Here is a 25,036-nt window from a genome sequence, read left to right on the forward strand (position 1 = left end):
CGCCCCTGCGATTGCCCCACCTGCGATCTGCGCCCCTGCGATTGCCCCACCTGCGCCCCTGCGATCTGCGCCCCTGCAATCGCCCCACCTGCGCCCCTGCGATCGCCCCATCTGCGCCCCTGCGATCTGCGCCCCTGCGATGGCCCCACCTGCGCCCCTGCGATCTGCGCCCCTGCGATCGTCCCACCTGCGCCCCTGCGATCGCCCCACCTGTGCTCCTGCGATGGCCCCACCTGCGCCCCTGCGATCGCCCCACCTGCGCCCCCACGATCCGCGCCCCTGCGATTTCCCCACCTGCGCCCCTGCGATCTGCGCCCTGCGATTGCCCCACCTGCGCCTCTGCGATCTGCGCCCCTGCGATTGCCCCACCTGCGATCTGCGCCCCTGCGATTGCCCCACCTGCGTCCCTGCGATCTGCGCCCCTGCGATTGCCCCACCTGCGCCCCTGCGATCGCCCCATCTGCGCCCCTGCGATCTGCGCCCCTGCGATGGCCCCACCTGCGCCCCTGCGATCTGCGCCCTGCGATTGCCCCACCTGCGCCCCTGCGATCTGCGCTCCTGCGATTGCCTCACCTGCGCCCCTGCGATCTGCGCCCCTGCGATCGCCCCACCTTCGTCCCTACGATCTGCGCCCCTGCGATCGCCCCACCTGAGCCCCTACGATCTGCGCCCCTGCGATCTGCGCTCCTGCGATTGCCCCACCTGCGCCCCTGCGATCGCCCCACCTGCGCCCCTGCGATCTGCGCCCCTGCGATCGCCCCACCTGCGCCCCTTTGATCTGCGCCCCTGCGATCGCCCCACCTGTGCCCCTGCAATCGCCCCACCTGCGCCCCTGTGATCTGCACCCCTGCGATTGCCCCACCTGCGCCCCTGCGATCGCCCCACCTGCGCCCTTGCGATCTGCGCCCCTGCGATCGCCCCACCTGCATCCCTGCGATCGCCCCACCTGCGCACGTGCAATCGCCCCACCTGCGCCCCTATGATCCGCGCCCCTGCGATTTCCCCACCTGCGCCCCTGCGATCTGCGCCCTGCGATTGCCCCACCTGCGCCCCTGCGATCTGCGCCCCTGCGATTGCCCCACCTGCGATCTGCGCCCCTGCGATCTGCGCCCCTGCGATCGCCCCACCTGCGCCCCTGCGATCGCCCCATCTGCGCCCCTGCGATCTGCGCCCCTGCGATGGCCCCACCTGCGCCCCTGCGATCTGCGCCCCTGCGATTGCCCCACCTGCGCCCCTGCGATCGCCCCACCTGTGCTCCTGCGATGGCCCCACCTGCGCCCCTGCGATCGCCCACCTGCGCCTCCACGATCCGCGCCCCTGCGATTTCCCCACCTGCGCCCCTGCGATCTGCGCCCTGCGATTGCCCCACCTGCGCCTCTGCGATCTCCGCCCCTGCGATTTCCCCACCTGCGATCTGCGCCCCTGCGATTGCCCCACCTGCGCCCCTGCGATCTGCGCCCCTGCGATCGCCCCACCTGCGCCCCTGCGATGGCCCCACCTGCGCCCCTGCGATCTGCGCCCCTGCGATCGCCCCACCTGCGCCCCTGCGATCGCCCCACCTGTGCTCCTGCGATGGCCCTACCTGCGCCCCTGCGATCGCCCCACCTGCGCCCCTGCGATCTGCTCCCCTGCGATTGCCCCACCTGCGCCCCTGCGATCTGCGCCCCTGCGATCGCCCCACCTGCGCCCCTGCGATCTGCGCCCCTGCGATCTGCGCCCCTGCGATCGCCCCACCTGCGATCGCCCCACCTGCGCCCCTGCGATCTGCGCCCCTGCGATCGCCCCACCTGCGGCCCTACGATCCGCGCCCCTGCGATTTCCCCACCTGCGCCCCTGCGATCTGCGCCCTGCGATCGCCCCACCTGCGCCCCTGCGATCGCCCCACCTGCGCCCCTGCGATCTGCGCCCCTGCGATCGCCCCACCTGCGGCCCTACGATCCGCGGCCCTGCGATTTCCCCACCTGCGCCCCTGCGATCTGCGCCCTGCGATCGCCCCACCTGCGCCCCTGCGATCGCCCCACCTGCGCCCCTGCGATCTGCACCCCTGCGATCGCCCCACCTGCGCCCCTACGATCCGCGCCCCTGCGATTTCCCCACCAGCGCCCCTGCGATCTGCGCCGTGCGATTGCCCCATCTGCGCCCCTGCGATCTGCGCCCTGCGATTGCCCCACCTGCGCCCCTGCGATCTGCGCCCCTGCGATTGCCCCACCTGCGCCCCTGCGATCTGCGCCCCTGCGATTGCCCCACCTGCGCCCCTGCGATCTGCGCCCCTGCGATCGCCCCACCTGCGCCCCTGCGATCTGCGCCCCTGCGATCGCCCCACCTGCGCCCCTGCGATCGCCCCATCTGCGCCCCTGCGATTTGCGCCCCTGCAATGGCCCCACCTGCGCCCCTGCGATCTGCGCCCCTGCGATCGCCCCACCTGCGCCCCTGCGATGGCCCCACCTGTGCTCCTGCGATGGCCCCACCTGCGCCCCTGCGATCGCCCCACCTGTGCCCCTGCGATCTGCGCCCCTGCGATTGCCCCACCTGCGCTCCTGCGATCTGCGCCCCTGCGATCGCCCCACCTGCGCCCCTGCGATCGCCCCACCTGCGGCCCTGCGATCTGCGCCCCTGCGGTTGCCCCACCTGCGCCCCTGCGATCTGCGCCCCTGCGATCGCCCCACCTGCGGCCCTGCTATTCCCCACCTGCGCCCCTGTGATCGCCCCACCTGCGCCCCTGCGATCTGTGCGATCTGCGCCCCTGCGATCTGCGCCTCTGCGATCGCCCCACCTGCGCCCCTGCGATTGCGTCCCATCTGCGCCCTTGCGATTTTGTCCCCCTGCGATTGCATCCCCCTGCGCCCCGGTGATTACGCCCCTGTGATTATGCATCCCTGCGACTGCGCCCCTGTTATTATGCGTCCCCCTGCGCCCCGGTAATTACACCCCTGCGATTGCGTCCCTGTGATTGTATCCCCCTGTGATTGCGTCCCCCTGCGTCCCGGTGATTGCGCCCTAGTGATTACGGCTCCTGCATCTCCTCAGCCCTCTCCTGCAGTAGAAAGTTTCACCAAACACTTGCACATACACACGCACACTAAAATAAAGTTTAGGATTTGGGGTTGTTTTGCACACGCGCACACAAATGTCCTGCTCGTCCCTCCGTAGCTGATAGTGAGAGAGAGGGTCCCACTTTTCTCTATTTCTCCCAGTCTTCCTCCTCCAGTGACACAGACTTGACGTCGCAGGACAATAAATCATCCGGAGGCCGGGAGGAGAAGAGCCGGAGGCCGGGAGGAGAAGAGCCGGAGGCCGGGAGGAGAAGAGCCGGAGGCCGGGAGGAGAAGAGCCGGAGGCCGGGAGGAGAAAAGCCATAGGCCGGGAGGAGAAGAGCTTAAGGCCGGGAGGAGAAGAAGCCGGAGGCCATGGAGGAAGACCCACAGTAAAGTGTGAGTAACCCCCAACCTAGCGCTAGTGCACTAAACCACACACACCAAACTGAAGTGCATTACACCACACTAACCTGAAATACACTACGTCAGGTTGGTATGCGGTGTGGTATAGTGTACGTCAGGTTGGTGTGTGTGTTGTAGTGTGTGTGTGTGTGTGTGTGTGTGTGTGTGTGTGGTGTATACTACACCACACATCAACCTGACACACACCAACCTGAGGTACACTACCCTATACCACACTGCACACCAACCTTACTTAGTGTATGTTAGGTTGGTGTGTGGTGCATGTCAGGATGGTGTGTGTGGTGTATACTACACCACACATACCAACCTGACGTACACTAAACCACACACACACATCAACCTGACCTACACTACACCACATACCAACTTGACATACACTACGTCAGGTTGGTATGTGGTGTAGTGTAGGTCAGGTTGGTGTGTGTGTGGTGTAGTGTACGTCAGGTTGGTATGTGTGGTGTAGTATACAGCACACACACCATCCTGACATACACCACACACCAACCTAACATACACTAAGTCAGGTTGGTGTGTGGTGTGGGGTGTAGTGTATGTTAGTTTGGTGTGGGGTGTAGTGTACGTCAGGTTGATGTGTGTGTGGTAAACACCACACACACACCAACCTGATGTATACTACACTACACACACACACCAACCTGACGTATACTACACTACACACACACACACACACCAACCTGACATACACTACATACTCTCCATATGCCACATGGTGTCCGTAAATAATTGGAGCTAATTTTCCATTCAAATTGTTAGCAGACACCATGTCGCGTATGGAGAGCCCCTGTGTGCCTACACATTGGTGCTCCCCCAAAAGTGACCCCCATTTTGGAAACTAGACGTCCCAAGGAACTTATCTAGATGCATAGTGAGTACTTTGAACCTCCAGGTGCTTCACAAATTGATCCGTAAAAATGAAAAAGTACTTTTTTTTTTTCACTAATTTTCTTTTAGCCTCAATTTTTTTCATTTTCACATGGGCAACAGGATAAAATGGATCCTAGAATTTGTTGGGCAATTTCTCCTGAGTACATAGATACCTCATATGTGGTCATAAACCACTGTTTGGGTGCACGGCAGGGCTCGGAAGGGAAGGAGCGCCATTTGACTTTTTGAATGGAAAATTAGCTCCAAAAGTCAAATAGCGCTCCTTGCCTTCCGAGTCTTGCCGTGCACTCAAACACTTGATTTCCACCACACATGAGGTATCTGTGTACTCAGGAGAAATTGCACAATAAATTTTATGGTGTAATTTTTCCTGATACCCTTGTGAAAAAAAAGCTGCCTGGTTGAAGTAACAATTTTGTGGTAAAAAAAATATAAATATTTTCACGGCTCAACGTTATAAACTTCTGTGAAGCCCCCAGGGGTTCAAAGAGCTCACTAAACCTCTAAAAAAAATTCCATGATGGGTCTAGTTTCCAAAATGGGGTCACTTGTGCAGGAGTTCCATTGTTTAGGTACCGCAGGGGGTCTCCAAACGCAACATGGCGTCCCCTTACGATTCCAGACAATTTTGCGTTTGAAAAGTTAAATGGCGCTTCTTGCCTTCCGAGCCCTGCCGTGCACCCAAACATTTGATTTCCACCACATATGAGGTATCTGCGTACTCAGGAGAAATTGCACAATAAATTTTATGGTGTAATTTTTCCTGATACCCTTGTGAAATTCAACATTTTATGGCTAAAGTAACATTTTTGTGTAAAAAAAAAAGTAACTTTTCATTTTTTCCTTCCACATTGCTTTGATTCTTGTGAAGCACCTAAAGGGGTAATAAACTTCTTGGATGTGGTTTTGAGTAGCCTGAGCGGTACAGTTTTTAGAATGGGGTCACTTTTGGGTATTTTCTGTCACCTAGGCCTCTCAAAGTCGCTTCAAATGTGATGTGGTCCCTAAAAAAAGTTTTTTGTAAATTTTGTTGAAAAAATGAGAAATTGCTGAACTTTGACCCCTTCTAACTTCCTAACAAAAAAAAAATCTTGTTTTGAAAATTGCACTGGTGTAAAGTAGACACGTGGGAAATTTTATTTAGTAACTATTTTGTGTGACATATTTAGCAGATTTACGGACATAAAATTTCAAATTTTGAAAATTGCGCAATTTTCTAAATTTTCGCCAAATTTTCGAAATTTTCAAAAATGAACGCAAAAAATATCGGCCTAAATCTACCACTTTCATGAAGTACAATATGTCACAAAAAAGCAATGTCAGAATCGCCAGGATCCGTTGAAGAGTTCCAGCGTTATAACCTCATAAAGGGACACTGGTCAGAATTGCGCAAAATGGCGAGGTCAGTAAGGTCAAAATAAGCTGGGGGCTGAAGGGGTTAAGTAGTGGCTAGCATCACAATAAGACTCATCAAATGGGATGGGGCCTGGCAACTAGCAATGTGTCTCTAAGGATAGACCATGTTGCCCAGGCAACACCCATAGGGGAAGGATACCTTAACCACTATAGGCTGAGTGGCATTTCCAGGGTATGGCACGCTGGCTCTTTAGAAATAATTGTGCAAGCAAGGCATGGACTGGCTATGGAGGAGTAAGGATGCCGTTTGCTTCAGCTCCCGCGCATGGATCGGCCCTAGACCCATATAATCACCCTATACAGAGCCCTAATTCATCAATGCCAGCTAGGAGAAAGATTCCTGACACACTTGGCCAGCCCGGGACAGGCACAATGAGGATGAGCTGCTACCATCCCTGGAGGATTCTTCTCATTCCCTGACCTGGAGGAAGCCCATCATACACGTTACCCACCTGCGGGCTGAAGAAACCCCTGGGGACAAAGCGGAGCTGGTCAGCGGACAGCTGACACAGAGCAGCATGCTAAAATCATGGCCGTCCACCCCTGGGAGATGGCGGTAGCTGCTCAGGCAGTGAGCGCTATCCACCGACCACTGAGGCACGACTGCGATGGACTGCCAATTAGACCCTACCTGGAGATGTAGGTTGAGGGTAACATGCAGTGGAGTGTAGTGGTAGGAGCGCCGCCACAGAAGCAGTCCTGTCCCTTACCATCAGTAGTGGCGGCCGCTCTATTAGAAAGCAGGCTCCCGTGGGCAGCGTAGTGTATCAGTGAGACCGACATTCCCCCTGCAGCATTGCAAGCGCTCCTTGGCCCCTGGTCACCAACGAACAGCCTGTGACTGAACAAATAAAACTAGCGGTCTCATCTGACCAAGCTCACTGCAGCTTCTCACAGACCCCATGCCTCTATCACCCCAAGCAGACAGACATGGGACACATCTTGGCTCCCCCCATACTGTCATCCTTTCAGTTTTGCTTACCCCCAGATGGGGCCCCCCTTCCCCTGAAAATGATCTTCTCCCAACCATTTTATGTTGCCTCCGCTCAATCTGACTGATGGGGATACGCAGGGGGACAAGCAGGAAGACTGTGTCTGGGATGATCTAAAGGCCTGAATTAGGGCTATTCCAACCAGGGAGGACATGGGAAAAATAAATTTCCAGATTGGAAGCTTCATACAAAGCAGATTCGACTTCTATAAGACGAGAGCTACAGCAGCTAACAGAGAGGATGACAATTTCCGAATCCCATACAGCCTCTATCTCACGTTATCTGCACATGCTTGAATATTTGACAGGTTTATTGTGTGACGCCCTGGCCTATCAGGTCGTCACAGGGTATTGTGCAATCTGCCATTCTGTGCAATATCCATCTCCTCCTCGGTTACGGGTCCCTCACCTTTGGTGTTGCCAAGAACAGGCTAATCAAAATCCTAGGAACACTCTGCACCACACCCACCAGACACACAAGTGGATGGCCTGAGTGGAATAGGGTCGCCCACTTGGGGGGGTTGGTAAAGGGGGGTCAGGAGTGTTAGGAGACAGTCAGTTAAGCAGTGACTCTCAAGAGGAGAGGTCAGGAGCTGGGCTCCTTGAAACTACTAGGTGGCAGACGTTGGTCTGGGCCTGGTAGGAGCTGGACCCCGGTCGCTGGGGATCGTGACAAGGGGCACGGACTATCGAGGAGGACAGCCGGTGGCCTTGTGCCATAACTGGGCAGGGGCCAGGGCATGACGAGGTACGTGGACCTTAGGTCAGGGAGTAGCTTCAAGCGTCCTGAAATTTACCCGACAAGGACGGAGCCTTCAAGATCCGTTCTCCACCCGCTCCAAAATCGGGGTACTAGCGCAACGAGGGGATAGGACTTTCCACTAAACAGTCCAGAAAATCCCAAGCGTGAACCCTGAGAGCCACGGGAAAAGGTCACAGGCCAACAGGCAACACCAATGGGCACCGGACCCAGGCGTGCTCCCTCTCAGCGGCAGCGGTGTCCAGAACTTTGGTTTACTACAGTTGTTGGTGTCAGTGTTATTGGACTGAGTACGCAAGTGACCCTTACCGTTCCAACGGCACACCCCCATCACCTTCACCGAGTCCCCGGGGCATTCCCCCTACCCGTGGAGGGGTTAAACACCTAGCTGCCCACACCATCGCCACCGGGTACTCCCAATTGCAGCGGTGGTACTCCACCTTACCATGGGTGGTTTCACGAACTTTCCACACCATCCCCTGTACATAACCCCCCTTGGTTTGAGGAGCCATACGACCCCCGGGTCCGGAGCCCTCTCGAGCCACCGCAGATCCGGATCCGAGTAGCCCGGCTGCTGGTGCGGGGGAGACACAGTTTGGATGACCTGGAGAACAGGGGGAGGTGCAATAATATCAGTATAAGGGGTCTCCCTGAGTCGCTCGTACCTCTGGAGCTGGATGAGTCCATGCGCTGCCTCTTTAATTCTATCCTGGGCCTCCTTTGTGACACCTGCCTGGAGCTGGACAGAGCGCACAGATTCCTGGGCCCAAGACCTCCCCTTCCAGTCTGGAAAGTGAATCCTCTGTAGTTGGTCCAACTTCCAGTAGCCGTAACACTGATGGGTTTCACCGTTCTGCTTGCTGCAGTCCTGTGGGTTGGTGCTGAGCTGACCCTAACCAGTATCCTTAGTTATTTCATTGACTTGTGAAGTAACATTCCTCCTTATTGTTCATTGAGTTCCAGCTTACATTAGAGCTATCCACAATGAATATATCATAGGTTTTTTGGATCTCTGGTTGGTGCGGCAGGAGGCGGTCCTCCGTAGAAAGTCCACTTCCCTCTGGGGCTCTACACTCTGTGGGCAAATGTAGACGATATTGACCCCCCCCTTGATGAATACCTTTTATCTTTCGTCTTTTATTTCTTTTTCTTCTCTCTTTCCTATCTCGATCTACTTCTAACCACCTATACCTAGTCCTCTACTGCTTCCCCCCTCTTTTTTTTTTCTCCTCTCTTTCCCAAGCCCTCCTTCCTTGGGCTTCCGCAGACCTTAGGCTAACATGGCAGCCCTTAAACTTAGCTCTCAATATACAAGGGTTAAATACGCTCACAGGTTCTTTACTCTATGCACAGAGGGCCCAGATCCTCTTATTACGAGAGACACACAATAAGACTGGACATGTACCTATTTTGAAAGACAGCTTTTACCCTGTGAGATAATATAGCACCAACCAGGAGTCTGGATCTAAAAGGGTCTCAGTAGCAATTCACAAACAACTGGTACACCGTATCATCCACACATGCAGAGACGATCAGATCCAATACGTGTTTATTAAATTAAAGGTCGCGAATGCGGTGTTTACCATCATGAACTGGTACCTCCCAAAGAGTAATCAGTCCCCACTTGCAGATCATTTCTAACCTTGCTCTCTGACTTTGCAGAAGAATATTGCTCATTGGTGGAAACTTAAATTTCACTCTGAACCCTGCCATGGATTCCTCCTCTGGACTGGGCTCTGTTTGAACTAGGGACCTTCTTTCTCTGATGCGGGTCCTCCATGCACTCCAGCTGATGGATGCTTGGCGTATCCTGAACCCTCAGGGTTAGGATTGCATATACTTCTCTCCCACCACAACTCATATAGTAGAATAGATTTTTTTCTGGCAAGTCAGAAATCACTCCCATGAAGCCCAGTGACAGACATTGGGGACATATTTTGGTTGGACCATGCACCGATCTACCTATCCCTACAGATTCCCTGCCTCGCCCAATGCCCCTAGACCTGGAGGTTAAATAACAATCTACTTAAGGACAACTTGTGCCTCACGGAGTTACAAGACTCCATTGATTCCTTTACCCAAGTACATAGCTCAGAACTGACGTCACTAAATAAGCACGGCTCTAGGCTTAAAAGGAAGAGAGCAGAGAAAGTGGTCAGTCTGTTGCAGCAGATTCACCAGCTAGAAACTAACTACAAACTGATGCTTGCCCCTACTGTCCTGGCAGGGCTTGCTAACAAGCAGGCGACACTCAGGGATCTACTTGACCAGAGGTATCTCTGCCACAGAGAGTGATTGAAGCGCTTCTACTATGAAGCATCGGATAAATGTGGGCGCCCCTTGGCACGCCTAACACACCCCAGATTTCCCACTTGGGTAGGAATTCTCATAACCCAGTTGAGATTCTTGAGGTTTTTCGGTCATACTATGAAAACAGTATCCATAAAGATTCAAAGGTCCAGCAGCACATCCATAAAAAATGATGAATTTTATTATTCCATATATAAAATGTTTAAAAGGAATCTTTATGGTTACCTCTCTTGGCTCAAGAATCTCCGTGCACCATCATAAGGACTTCCACAGGCATGCGGTGAGCTGGATTTGGGAGTTTTTTCTCCTCTGGTTGTTTTTTTTTTATGAAAACAGTATCAGTATACAGTATCAAGAGTCAGTATGCAGAGCTTTCCCCCTCTAATTTGGGGGAAAACATTGGGAGCTACAGTACCGACCAAAAGTTTGGACACACCTCCTCATTCAAAGAGTTTTCTTTATTTTCATGACTCTAAAAATTGTAGATTCACATTGAAGGCATCAAAACTATGAATTAAAACATGTGGAATGAAATACTTAAAAAAGTGTGAAACAACTGAAAATATGTCTTATATTCTAGGTTCTTCAAAGTAGCCACCTTTTGCTTTGATTACTGCTTTGCACACTCTTTTTTATAATAAGTACAGTTTGGAATTTTTAGTGCTGAAGTGCACATTTAGTGCTAGCTTTTTGTTTTTCTTCATTGAATTGGTCGGTGGCTGACCCCCACCTTGCTATGCACCCCAATTTGGGATGTATTCCACCTGTCTAGATTTTGGCGGTTGGTGACTGTTCACATTCAGTCATCAGGCCCTGTCCACAGGCTATTTACTTCATACAGCATTTGCTTGGACCTGTCCCGCCCACAGCCATGACTTAGTCATGGGTACGGGATTGAAATAGACCAGGTGAGTGCTGCTAAGAGCAGTTCTGCTATTCATATGTGAGGCCGTATGGCACATTTTATAAAAATATTTTAGTGTAGGACTGCCCCAAATGAGATTTGCCTTGACGTGGCGGGGTAGCTCAAGAAATTGCAATTTTTTGCCAAAAATCTCAAAAATATTTTTATAATAAGTACAGTTTGGAATTTTTAGTGCTGAAGTGCACATTTAGTGCTAGCTTTTTGTTTTTCTTCATTGAATTGGTCGGTGGCTGACCCCCACCTTGCTATGCACCCCAATTTGGGATGTATTCCACCTGTCTAGATTTTGGCGGTTGGTGACTGTTCACATTCAGTCATCAGGCCCTGTTCACAGGCTATTTACTTCATGCAGCATTTGCTTGGACCTGTCCCGCCCACAGCCATGACTTAGTCATGGGTACGGGATTGAAATAGACCAGGTGAGTGCTGCTAAGAGCAGTTCTGCTATTCATATGTGAGGCCATATGGCACATTTTATAAAAATATTTTAGTGTAGGACTGCCCCAAATGAGATTTGCCGTGACGTGGCGGGGTAGCTCAAGAAATTGCAATTTTTTGCCAAAAATCTCAAAAATATTTTTATAATAAGTACAATTTGGAATTTTTAGTGCTGAAGTGCACATTTAGTGCTAGCTTTTTGTTTTGTTTTTTTTTTGCACACTCTTGGCATTCTCTTGATGAGCTTCAAGAGGTAGTCACCGGAAATGGTCTTCCAACAGTCTTGAAGGAGTTCCCAGAGATGCTTAGCACTTGTTGGCCCTTTTGCCTTCACTCTGCGGTCCAGCTCACCCCAAACCATCTCGATTGGGTTCAGGTCTGGTGACTGTGGAGGCCAGGTCATCTGGCGTAGCACCCCATCACTCTCCTTCTTAGTCAAATAGCCCTTCAACAGCCTGGAGGTGTGTTTGGGGTCATTGTCCTGTTGAAAAATAAATGATGGTCCAACTAAACCGAAACCGGATGGAATAGCATGCTGCTGCAAGATGCTGTGGTAGCCATGCTGGTTCTGTATGCCTTCAATTTTGAATAAATCCCCAACAGTGTCACCAGCAAAGCACCCCCACACCATCACACATCCTCCTCAATGCTTCACGGTGGGGACCAGGCATGTAGAGTCCATCCGTTCACCTTTTCTACAAAGACACGGTGGTTGGATTCAAAGATCTCAAATTTGGACTCATCGGACCAAAGCACAGATTTCCACTAGTCTAATGTCCATTCCTTGTGTTCTTTAGCCCAAACAAGTCTCTTCTGCTTGTTGCCTGTCCTTAGCAGTGGTTTCCAATCAGCTATTTTACCATGAAGGCCTGCTGCACAAAGTCTCCTCTTAATAGTTGTTCTAGAGATGAGGTGTGTCCAAACTTTTGGTGATCCCCAAGACCAGAAAAGATATGTCTCTTGTAAACTGTTGACCCATCTCACTGTTAAATGTCGACATCAAACTCTTCTCAAAAATACTAGCTGGCAGACTGGCCCCCTTAGTGCCCTCTGTTATTGAACATAATTAAAATGGATAGTTAACCACGCTTTCTATTTTGTTTTTCTTAGACTGTCCCCATTTCACCCCAAATAGTTTTTTTTCGTACTCTCCAATCAGCATTAATCCGTTTTGTGTGTGGTAGAGCGAGGCCTAGAATTGGCTTGCGCACCTTGACTCTTCCGAAAGCTGATGGAGGAGCTGAGCTCACAAGCTTTAAAGAATTTCTACAGGCCTCAGCCCTGGTACGGTTGTTGGCACTTTCAGGATGATTTCAAACTATGGGTACAGATAGAGCAGGATGGACTTATTACCCCCTTGAAACACCTCCCTTGGATACCTTCATTGGACCTACCCTCCGTGGGTCATCTCCTGGAATTCACTAAAGAAACACTTAAAGTATGGCACACACTTTCAAATAAATTTGTCCTACCAAACACTATAGGCCCCATTACGCCACTCTTTTCTAACCCGTCCTTTCATCCTGGTTACCTGAGAGGTTCCTTTCTTCGCTGGAGGGCAGTGGAGGGCACTCGAATAGGAAACATTCTTCTTAATGGTAGGTTACCTGCTTTTCATGCTCTTCGGGAGTGGTCCCCATCCAGAGGCATCCAGTGGTTTGAGTACCTTTAATTATAGTCTTATATCTCTGCTCGGGAGTCGGAAGGCTGGGTTCATGGAACTCCAACTTCGTTAAAGAAACTATTTCTACGAGATGACTTGCCTGACCACACAATTTCCCTTCTGTATGGCACATTCATCAGATTGGGGTTGCTGAGAAAATAAACTTTCCGCTTGCTTGGGAGAGGGAGCTGGGGGAGACAATCTCGCAGGCAGATTGGAAGAGAGGTTTCATGTTCTCTCATAAACTTTAACCTGTATGTCTCGCACAAGAGAAGAATTTGAAAATTCTAATAAGTTGATACCAATACCCTTCTAAGCTTCACGCCATTTTTCCAACAGTTTCAGGGGTTTGCTGGCGATGTAATCTGGTGACAAGCACTATGATACACATATGGTGGGAATGCAAGCCGATTCAGCCCTTTTGGAAACAGGTTTTTTCTAATTATTGCCTTATCATGGGTGTTATCCAACAATTGCTCTCCTTTCCATTTTACGACACTCTATTGCATATCACAAACGGGACATTCTCAGATTCTGCTTAACTGCCGCATACGCTGTGATTCCCACACACTGGAAAACCACTATGTCTCCATTTATTAATGAATGGTACTCTGAAATTGTTGATATATGCAGAATGGAGGAGCTTACCGCTGATTTCACCTGGTCCAATAATAGACATTACAGGACCTGGAGTGAGTGAATCCTGTTCATGACTCCGATTTTCACAAGATTTTTCAGTAGGCCTTGGATCTTCTGAAGGGAATACGGGTTGGAGCTGTGGGCTGCTGGGGTTCATAGATTTTTGCCACTCCCCACAATGTCCTTCACATCCCTTTGTCCCTTCCTGGCTGGCTCCCCTGTTCTTTCTTCCCCCTGTTCCCAACACCCATTCCATTTTTTTCCCCCTTTTTTTTCTCTCTCTTCTTCTTATCTTTCCTTTTTCTCTCCATCTATTTTCTTCTTCGTGTTTTTATTTGCCTTCCATGAAAGGTGTTTATATATGTTGTTCTTAAACTGATTGTTGAATTACTGTTATTTATTTCACTACATTCGGACTTGCCCAATTAGTGTCTGTTGGGCCTTTCTTTGGTGTCCTACATGTTGGGATCAGGTCCGTTCTACCTGTAAGTCTGTGTTATCACCCAATATCAGTCTATATCTTGCAGATCCAATGGACCAAATATTGTTATACTTTAAAATTACCCATGGGTGTATTTCATATTGTTAAAATGGTGTTTGATTGACACATGGTCAGTGTGTGGAGGTTGCCATGTCTGTAGAAAGGAACCTCTGAGATAGGGATTGTAAGTACTGACTAGGTTCAGTGAGTGAAGGGGGGAGATTTCTCCAGTGGAATTCTTTGGCAGAGAAGTATATGCGAACCTGTGCGGGTGTATCACAATGTAACCTGACTGTATATTGTGTTTATGTCCTGTGAAGCTGAAGGAAGGCTTGTGAGTGTGGTTTATGTGTTGCTTAATAAACCAACTGAACTTTTACATGGAAACATTTCCTGTTACCTTGTGGAGCAACCAGAGTGAGTAACCCCATCACATTGATAAGTATAATTCTATTTTTAGGTTTACCTTTGTGTCTATTTTTGACACAAAAGTATTAACAAACTTACGTAATGTGGTTTTAAATACATTGAGAGATGCATTTTTTAAAATGGGGTCAATTTTCTGGGATTTCAAATGTATACGTCACTCGAAACCAATTTAAAACTGAATTGGTTACTAAAAAAATAAGTTTTGAAAATATTTCCTTAAAAATCTAGAAAATTATTGCTAATTTTCTAAGCCTCTTGATTTACTAAAAAAAATGTTGGCAATGCTAAAGTAGACATATTGTTAATGTTATTTATATACCAATTTTATTACCACATAAAGTTGCATGTCAGATTTAAAAATAATGCAACGTGAAGGGTTTAATGGAAGAGTGGATAAAGAATTTTGATGTTTCCTTTTGGAAAGTGTATTACATACTGTATCTTTGAAGAAAAAAAACTATATTACATCAATTTCGACACAAAAAATAACAATATATATTGTATACATATTCTGATAAAAGACCCCACTAAAATCAAATTTGCAATCTATACAAGATTTATTCCTATGTTTCTATAACCAGGTACACTCTTTAAAAAGGAATCACAACAATTTAGGACTACTTTTCCAATCTTGTTAATCCACTTTCTCATTGTCATAATCATAAAATAGGAAAAAGATTTTAACCAGCAACTTTACTAGATAAAAATACAAAAAAAAGCAATAATCATCTAGAGGTTTATCATAAAACACTGATATGATAAAATTTTATGCCCTACAAATTCTCAAAAATGTGTGCTAAGTACTGGATGACTTTGGAATTAATTGGCACTGTATATAATAGTTTTGCTATTACTGAGATAAAATTTTTGTGACAAAAAATAGCTATTTTAAAATAGTGTCACTGTCATGCTACAGATCTAAGAAGTACATGAAGATGTGCATTCATAAATTCACCTCCATTCATAAGCCCAAAAAGGCTTTGAATAGCGCTCTTTGGAGGCTGGTCCACAAAACACTCCAGGAGAATGAGGCACCTACCCTAGCAACTAAATAGTACACTCTCTTATTAAATCAAGTCATGTGATGGACACTTACCATTAATTCTGAGATTCATCCCCGTTCCTTATTGTTAGAAGACGATATAAGTGTAAGTTCTGTAGAGCAAGATTTCTAAATTGTCTTTCTGTAACTACCTTTTTTCTGAAATTTACACTCGAGGTCAAAAGGTTTGAGGCTGACAATTTTTTGCTTCACAAAGTTTGCGGATTCAGTTTTTGTAATCATGATTTACATTCACTTTATACTGTTACATAAAAAAGTATAGTGGCTTAGTGATCAGGACTGTTACATTGCAGGGCTGGGGTCCTGCATTCAAATCCCAATAGAGACAACATTTGCAAGGAGTTTGTTTGTCCTTCCCTTGTTGTTTGCGTGGGTGTCGTCTAGATGTTCTGGAGTCAAAAGACAGACTTCATGGGGTATTTAAATTGTAATCCCCACTGGGGACAACAATGTGATATCGGTAAAAGCGCTTTGGAATTAATGGCGCTATAGAAGTAACATAAATATTGTTTGGAAGAGTGATCAGATGAATTGCAAATTTTCTTTGCCACAAAAAATTAACATAATAATACATAAACTCTGAATTTCAGCCCTGTCCAGTTGGTGCCATGACCATCTTCTTAAGAGCATTCCGCTATGTGATCAGTTCAGTGCTAGTGGAAAACTATCTCAGAAGTGCAGGTGTCAGTGGATCTTTTAGAGGCTGGCCTGATGGCAGGAAAGGCAGCAAAAGCCATTTATCTCCAAGAAAAACAAAGACAGATTGAAATTCTGCAGGAAATTAAAGAAATGGACTGCAGGAAACTGGGTAAAGTTATTTTCTCTGATGAAATCCCCTTGAGACTGTTTGGGACATCGGGGAAAATGGTCGTCTGTTGGAGGTAAGTGCTAGCATGTGACATACCAACACTACAGCAGCCTGAGACAATAGATAGTGTGGGGGCTTTTCATCCATCGAGACGGATCATGCACAATATTGCCTAAGAACGCTGCCATGAATAAAAAATGGGATTTAAACATCCTTCAAGAGGAACTGCACCCAACCATCCAGAAGCAATTTTGTGATGAGTGATGGTTTTTCCAACATATAGGAGACTATATTACAAGGGAAAAGTGATAACGATGTGCCTCAGTGAATAAAACATTGATACGCTAGGAAACTGCCCAGATCTTAATCCAAATGAAAACCTGTATTCAATCCTTAAAAAGCAAATGAACAAACCAAAAACAAAGAAATTCTGATAAATTCCAAGCAGTTATCAGTCAAGAATGGGCAGTTATCAGCCAGTATTTGTCCCTTAAGCTGATATTCAGCTGCCAAGGAGAAGGGCAGTAGTCTGTAAAAATAAGTGTTAACACTGTAGTCTTTGTATAAATTTGATGGGTTTGTTAATAAAAGTTTAAAAACTGTTAAGTGTACTTCAGTAACTATTAAAACATCTGACTAAAGGATCTAAAAACACTGAAGCAGCAAGCTGTGAAAACCAAATTTCTATCATTCTAAACACTTTGTCCCCAAATGTACAGCACAGCAATTTGTGGCTATTGTGACTAAGAATTGAGATAAGCCAATACATTTGCAGGGCCCTGATCTAGTGGTCAGATCAATATTCCATGGCCCTGGATCAGAGCCATGACAATGGTTTCTTACTTGCCGGAAAGTACGACTCCTCTTTTGATTAGCCAGCCTGGCTAAAAAAAAGGAAAGGAGGGTATAGTAGACAAACGAGATGATTCTGGATTCTGTTGCCATTCTAATAAAACATATACAGATGACTGGCTGAAAAAAAAAATATTCACAAATGTTCCTAATGACATTTCCCAACTTAACAATATGATGACAGTGAAGTCTGGCAGGCAGTAATAACTATGGGATGCTGCTCAGAGAATTATCAATTGGTGGTTTTGCTTATAATTTTTTTAAGTTTCTCGAAGGCTTCTCCAGGGACACATTTTTAGTCTGCTTCCTTGCAAAGAGGTTAGGTTCTGTACTTCTGATGCCAGCCCAATTTTAACCACAGTATGGCCTAAGGTTAGTGGCCGTTTTCCATAAGAAGCAAACTATTAAGTTAGAAGATTTTTAATGCCAATGGATAGATGATAGATGTCATATAACCGTGTTCTGCTGAAACGGGTCTTCCCACCAAGTAGTACATCTTTCGATGACTTTTATGCAGTATTGTATTTTTTCTTGTAGTATTTTTAAAGACGAGTTACAAAAAACAACTGATATTTGGTTAAAACATTTACCACATACAATATATTAAAATATTTTTTTCTTCTGTGTATCTTCTTTGGTTTTTCACAGAATCCAATATCTGTGAATATTTCCCATATTTACAGCGTGAAAATAGTTTCTCCCTGCGTTAGGTTTCTAATTACCTGAAATGTTTGATTTCTGAATAAAACTTTTTTTTACCACATTTCGAACTTGAAAACAACTTTTTCATTTGGTGAGTTCTTTGAACAAGTGAAGAAAAGTGAAGTGAAGAAAACTGGATTCATACTAAAATGTTTCCAACGTTCAGAAGATTAAAATGACTTTGTCCTTATGTGAATTCTCTGATGAGTAACAAAAGAAGATTTCCGTTTAAAACATTTCCCACAATCCGAACATGAAAATTGCTTCTCCTGTGTGTGACTCTTCTTATGTTTATTGAGACTCGATACAACGGTAAAACATTTTCCACATTCTGAACATGAATAAGGCTTCACCCCTGTATGTCTTCTCTGATGTCGGACAAGCTCTACATTCTGCTTAAAACATTTTCCACATTCTGAACAGAGAAATGGCTTCACCCCTGTGTGACTTCTCTCATGTTTACCAAGATTTGATTTATCTGTAAAACATTTTCCACATTCTGAACATGTAAATGGCTTCTCTCCTGTGTGAATTCTCTGGTGCCTAGCAAGATCTGAATGCTGGTTAAAAGATTTACTACATTCTGTGCATGGAAATGGCCTCTCTCCTGTGTGAATTCGCTCATGTTTTAGAAGATTTGATTTAATTGTAAAACGTCTGTCACATTCTGAACATGAAAATGGTCTTTCCTCTTTGTAAACTTTTTGATATTCAACACTCCCTTGGTGATGATTATTTTGCTTAACAGCAGGTAATGAATTACTAGATAGGACTTGTTGAAAATAACCAGATGACAAATCCTTGCAGTGAGGGATTGAGGGTATAGCTGGAGTGATTAAATTATTTTCATGCACATCTTTGACCATACCATGATCTTCTATTATAAAATCTGAAGGTATCAAATATCTCCATGAGCTTCTATCATGGTCACCTGCCAATAAATAAAATCTGCTGTTAATTCTAAGACCAAAAATTATATTTGTTAAATAACATTTCTAAATAAAAAAGTTAACATAAATTGAAAAACAAGTAGCAAAATTGGTGTTAGTTTGTTTTGGTATTAAGGTCCCCAAGCACATTGGAGGAAAGTCACCTAAACCCTGCAATTTGGGTGGGGCAGCTTATGCATCTAATGTGTATCAACATAATGCGTTGAATTTTCAACTATTTTGTTCTGGACGATAAGCCATCAGAGACGTCTGGTAGAGGATTGATTCAAAACTGAGTTTACCTGTATGATGGAGTTGAGGGAGGTAGCTGCTGGCCAAACAAGCATTGTCCAACAACCATCTATGATGTGTAAGCAATAATCATAAAATCAATCACTATCCAACAGTGGATCTCAATGCAAGGACTTTGTCACGCGAGTGTGACACTCCACACGATGCTACATGTGAATTGCATAGACAGGCTCGGGTGTTTGTGCTATTGTTAGTAATCGGTCTGGCAGGAGTTAATTTCTGCTAGCTTGTGTATTGCAGCTAGAGTCACATGTTGCAGGAGACCAATCAGTCGCCTCCGCCCTTTTTAAGATGGTGGAGCCCACTCTCTCATGCCGATGATAGCTTGTGCGATCCCGGTCATTGTGCTTTGTGATCCAGTTGCTGTGACTTCTGTGTGCTGTTTGGTGTGTTGTGGAAATACTCTTTTTGTCTGATTATTACCTCCCTTCCTTTAGTTTCTTCCAGATCACTTATTGTCTGTACCCCTGTGTGTGATTGCTGAGCGTTCGAGTTTTGGTTCCCCCATCTGTTTATTTGTGTGGGATTTACCACTTCTGTCCTGGCCCCCTCCTAGGCAGAGGGAGGGGGCCACTAGACCAGGGTTGTACAGGAGCTAGGGTAAGGATGGTGGCCCAAACATCTCCACTTTGGGATCAGGGATCAGATTTTTTTTTCACATCCATTGACTTGCACTGGTGAGTCTCAGCGGTATTGCGCATCCATACACAGCATGCTGTGATTTTTTTCCTCCGGCCCATTGCAGCTGAGAAAAAACTCGAAGATCAGCACTGCCTTATTGAATAAAATTGTTCCAAGTGCAATGCATTTTTTTGTCTCGCATTGCACTCGTCCATTTTATACGCATGTGGAAGCGAGCTCTAACGAGACATTTGACATTCATAGTGGGGTTCAACCCTCCGCTGAGAAAGAAATAAGTATATGAGCAACAATTAAAATGTATCTTCTTCTGGGGATATTTCCAGACTATCAGCATCTTAATTACTAAGCTCATGATCAGACACTGAACAGCTTACAGAACCCTTACAATATGCTAGACATATGGAACTACATTTAAGAAATAAAAAGAAGACTGGAGTAGCGCTAATGCTGGAGAATGAACTGGAAATGTACAGTTAGGTCCAGAAATATTTGGACAGTGACACAATTTTCGCGAGTTGGGCTCTGCATGCCACCACATTGGACTTGAAATGAAATCTCGACAACAGAATTCAAGTGCAGATTGTACCGTTTAATTTGAAGGTTTGAACAAAAATATCTGATAGAAATTGGAGGAATTGTATACATTTCTTTACAAACACTCCACATTTTAGGAGGTCAAAAGTAATTGGACAAATAAACTAAACCCAAACAAAATATTTTTATTTTCAATATTTTGTTGCGAATCCTTTGGAGGCAATCACTGCCTTAAGTCTGGAACCCATGGACATCACCAAACGCTGGGTTTCCTCCTTCTTAATGCTTTGCCAGGCCTTTACAGCCGCAGCCTTCAGGTCTTGCTTGTTTGTGGGTCTTTCCGTCTTAAGTCTGGATTTGAGCAAGTGAAATGCATGCTCAATTGGGTTAAGATCTGGTGATTGACTTGGCCATTGCAGAATGTTCCACTTTTTTGCACTCATGAACTCCTGGGTAGCTTTGGCTGTATGCTTGGGGTCATTGTCCATCTGTACTATGAAGCGCCGTCCGATCAACTTTGCGGCATTTGGCTGAATCTGGGCTGAAAGTATATCCCGGTACACTTCAGAATTCATCCGGCTACTCTTGTCTGCTGTTATGTCATCAATAAACACAAGTGACCCAGTGCCATTGAAAGCCATGCATGCCCATGCCATCACGTTGCCTCCACCATGTTTTACAGAGGATGTGGTGTACCTTGGATCATGTGCCGTTCCCTTTCTTCTCCAAACTTTTTTCTTCCCATCATTCTGGTACAGGTTGATCTTTGTCTCATCTGTCCATAGAATACTTTTCCAGAACTGAGCTGGCTTCATGAGGTGTTTTTCAGCAAATTTAACTCTGGCCTGTCTATTTTTGGAATTGATGAATGGTTTGCATCTAGATGTGAACCCTTTGTATTTACTTTCATGAAGTCTTCTCTTTACTGTTGACTTAGAGACAGATACACCTACTTCACTGAGAGTGTTCTGGACTTCAGTTGATGTTGTGAACGGGTTCTTCTTCACCAAAGAAAGTATGCGGCGATCATCCACCACTGTTGTCATCCGTGGATGTCCAGGCCTTTTTGAGTTCCCAAGCTCACCAGTCAATTCCTTTTTTCTCAGAATGTACCCGACTGTTGATTTTGCTACTCCAAGCATGTCTGCTATCTCTCTGATGGATTTTTTCTTTTTTTTCAGCCTCAGGATGTTCTGCTTCACCTCAATTGAGAGTTCCTTAGACCGCATGTTGTCTGGTCACAGCAACAGCTTCCAAATGCAAAACCACACACCTGTAATCAACCCCAGACCTTTTAACTACTTCATTGATTACAAGTTAACGAGGGAGACACCTTCAGAGTTAATTGCAGCCCTTAGAGTCCCTTGTCCAATTACTTTTGGTCCCTTGAAAAAGAGGAGGCTATGCATTACAGAGCTATGATTCCTAAACCCTTTCTCCGATTTGGATGTGAAAACTCTCATATTGCAGCTGGGAGTGTGCACTTTCAGCCCATATTATATATATAATTGTATTTCTGAACATGTTTTTGTAAACAGCTAAAATAACAAAACTTGTGTCACTGTCCAAATATTTCTGGACCTAACTGTATGTGGTAGAAGGTATGAGGAATGTGAGACAAAGAAACAGGACGTGATGGATACTGTGGTGTAAGAGGAATAATGTATGGTGATAGAAAGACATGTTTTGTCTGTGGAAAAGTGGGATATTGAGCTAGAAAATGCTATCATCTAATAGATAGACAGAAAGAAGAGGAAAATACAGCATGACTAGATAATCACAAGGGGAAAAGGGAAGCGGTACTAAATTTCATAGACTTAGATGTACTGTAAAATTATCATTACTAGTAAATATACAGGACCCAGAATCGGAAAGACAGGCAAAATGTCACAAAGTCCTGTTCACGTATGTTTGTGCAATCTGTTAGGCAGACACATGATGAATAGATTGAGCATAGCAATTGTACCTACAATAGGGGGGTGCAAACCCTGAGCCAAAAATATCAGAACATGCCAAAAAGGTAATGGTACAATATTTATCTGGTTACGTCAGGACCTACATGCATAGTCACTGATTTGGTTGAGGGAAGCTGATATACTGGTCCAACAAAGGACAAACAGAATGAATCCAGAAGATTTAAACTGTACCACATGCTATAAATAAAAAACAAACAAAAACAAAGGGCTCGACACAGAATATAAGGAAAAACTCCTCATATGGATGTTGGTTAAAATAGAGATTGACAAAATCCAATGGAAAGCCACAGGGCGACCCTCAGAACACATCCAAAGGAGTCTTGGGTTTGAGTGACAGCAGGCTATGGATCTGTCCCCGAGTACAGATCAAGAAGAAGCCCTGACTGTGATACACAACATTATCTGGTCAAAAGGTACTCTGTCGTAGATACCTCCTGGGAAGACCTTCGTTGTGGAGGCCGACAGACAAAAGGTCCTTCACTGGGGTCATTCCTCGAGGGTGGCCGGTCATGCGGGTCAGAAAAAGATGTGGGGCTTGATCTCCCAGCACTATTGATGGCCGTCTCCTCGTAAGGATGTCATCTCTTTTGTTGCAGTTTGTCCGTCCTGTGCCCGCAACAAGACTTCCAAGCACCTGCCCGCCGGTCGTCTCCTGCCTCTGCCCATTCCCTCCGTTCCATGGCAACACATAGCCATGGATTTTATCACGGACTTGCCGTTATCTTCGGGCTGTACTGTTATCTGGGTGGTAGTGGATCGTTTCTCCAAAATGGCCCATTTCGTTCCCTTGGTAGGACTCCCCTCTCCTCCGGACCTCGCCAACATCTTCATTCAACATATCTTCCGGCTTAACTCTGCATATTGTGTCTGACCGGGAGAGTCAATTCACCTCACGATTCTGGAGGGCACTCTGTAAACTCCTAGGAGTGACTCTGGACTTCTCCTCGGCCTACCATCCCCAGTCGAATGGTCAGGTGGCAATAGAGATAAGACCTAGCATCACCTTGGGCAGGTGCTCTGGAAAAATAAAATATGAGACTCAAAAGAAGAGAGTTCCGGCACACTGTGCTGTTTCCCAAAAAAAGGAGAATACAATGATTCAAGTAGTTTTAATCTGTTTTTTCTTTATTGGAAAATAATGTTGTGCTGTACATGAATAGAAAATCCGCCAGGACGTTTCGGCCCTAGGCCTTCATCAGGTCGGACAATCTGACCATGTCGAGCAAAGATCCGTAATTAAGGGAAAATAGTGAATCGCCAGTCGTCATTAAACAAATATGATCCAGCATGGAATCTAGTCCTGTGGGGAGGTAGAGACTTTGGAGAAGTCCTGTGGGGTGATTCAGTGGACTGGGTGGACTAGAATGTCCTGCATGGATGTAATAAGGCTAAAGGCCTATTGGTTATTAAGGCTCTGGGTCCGTTACTTCCGGATTGGATAATTAATGAACATACCACATAATACGTACTGCTATTGCCAGTAGCAATGGATATGTCAGTAAGGAGCTGCTAGTCCGCAAGGATGCTAGTTAAGATAGGGTGCTTATGCTGGTGGCAGTAGTATATCTGCAAATATAACTTTGTGGATGTATTGAGGCTAAAAGCCTAATTGTTGTTATGGATCCAGATCCGTAAACCACGGGTTAGATTGACACTGACACCGCCACCTTAAAATGTACTGCTGTTACCATTAGCAATAATATATCAGTTGCTGCGGGAGGCTGGATCAAATCCTGCAAGGGATAATGTGTCAAGGAGATAGGGGTAACTCCGGTGGGGCTGGCCTCCGTGTGCGGTGGTGATTGTGCGTGCTGCGCGTCCTGCAGCAACTGATATATTATTGCTAATGGTAACAGCAGTACATTTTAAGGTGGCGGTGTCAGTGTCAATTTAACCCGTGGTTTACGGATCTGGATCCATAACAACAATTAGGCTTTTAGCCTCAATATATCCACAAAGTTATATTTGCAGATATACTACTGCCACCAGCATAAGCACCCTATCTTAACTAGCATCCTTGCGGACTAGCAGCTCCTTACTGACATCCATTGCTACTGGCAATAGCAGTACGTATTATGTGGTATGTTCATTAATTATCCAATCCGGAAGTAACGGACCCAGAGCCTTAATAACCAATAGGCCTTTAGCCTTATTACATCCATGCAGGACATTCTAGTCCACCCAGTCCACTGAATCACCCCACAGGACTTCTCCAAAGTCTCTACCTTCCCACAGGACTAGATTCCATGCTGGATCATATTTGTTTATGACGACTGGCGATTCACTATTTTCCCTTAATTACGGATCTTTGCTCGACATGGTCAGATTGTCCGACCTGATGAAGGCCTAGGGCCGAAACGTCTTGGCGGATTTTCTATTCATGTACAGCACGACATTATTTTCCAATAAAGAAAAAACAGATTAAAACTACTTGAATTATTGTATTCTCCTTTTTTTGGGAAACAGCACAGTGTGCCGGAACTCTCTTCTTTTGAATGGTCAGGTGGAACGGGTGAACCAGGTCTTGATTTCCTTTCTTCGGCACTTCGTCAATGTCCGCCATTACGACTGGACCACTCTACTTCCTTGGGCTGAGTTCTCCTACAACCATCATATCAGTGAGTCCTCCTCCAGCTCTCCCTTCCATATTGTCTACGGTCTTCAGCCTTCCGTGCCATTACCGGTACCCTCTACCTCTTATGTTCCCTCTGCAGACGCCCTGTCCAGAGACTTTTCTAAAATATGGAGTACCGTCAAAACCTCTCTTGAACGTGCTTCCGCCCGGATGAAGAAACATTCTGA

The 25,036-nt window shown here is 46.5% G+C and overlaps 1 protein-coding gene across 1 annotated transcript in view; it reads right to left on the minus strand.

Moving 5' to 3' along the window:
* The window catches only part of LOC142312085 (uncharacterized), a 201,475-nt gene that overhangs the window by 84,058 nt on the left and 92,381 nt on the right, over positions 1-25,036 (minus strand). The window contains 1 exon segment of the mRNA XM_075350965.1: positions 18,022-18,525. Coding sequence (XP_075207080.1) covers positions 18,022-18,525 — 504 coding nt within the window.

Source organism: Anomaloglossus baeobatrachus, chromosome 5, assembly GCF_048569485.1.
Source record: "Anomaloglossus baeobatrachus isolate aAnoBae1 chromosome 5, aAnoBae1.hap1, whole genome shotgun sequence".
Classification (NCBI taxonomy): Eukaryota; Metazoa; Chordata; class Amphibia; order Anura; family Aromobatidae; genus Anomaloglossus; species Anomaloglossus baeobatrachus.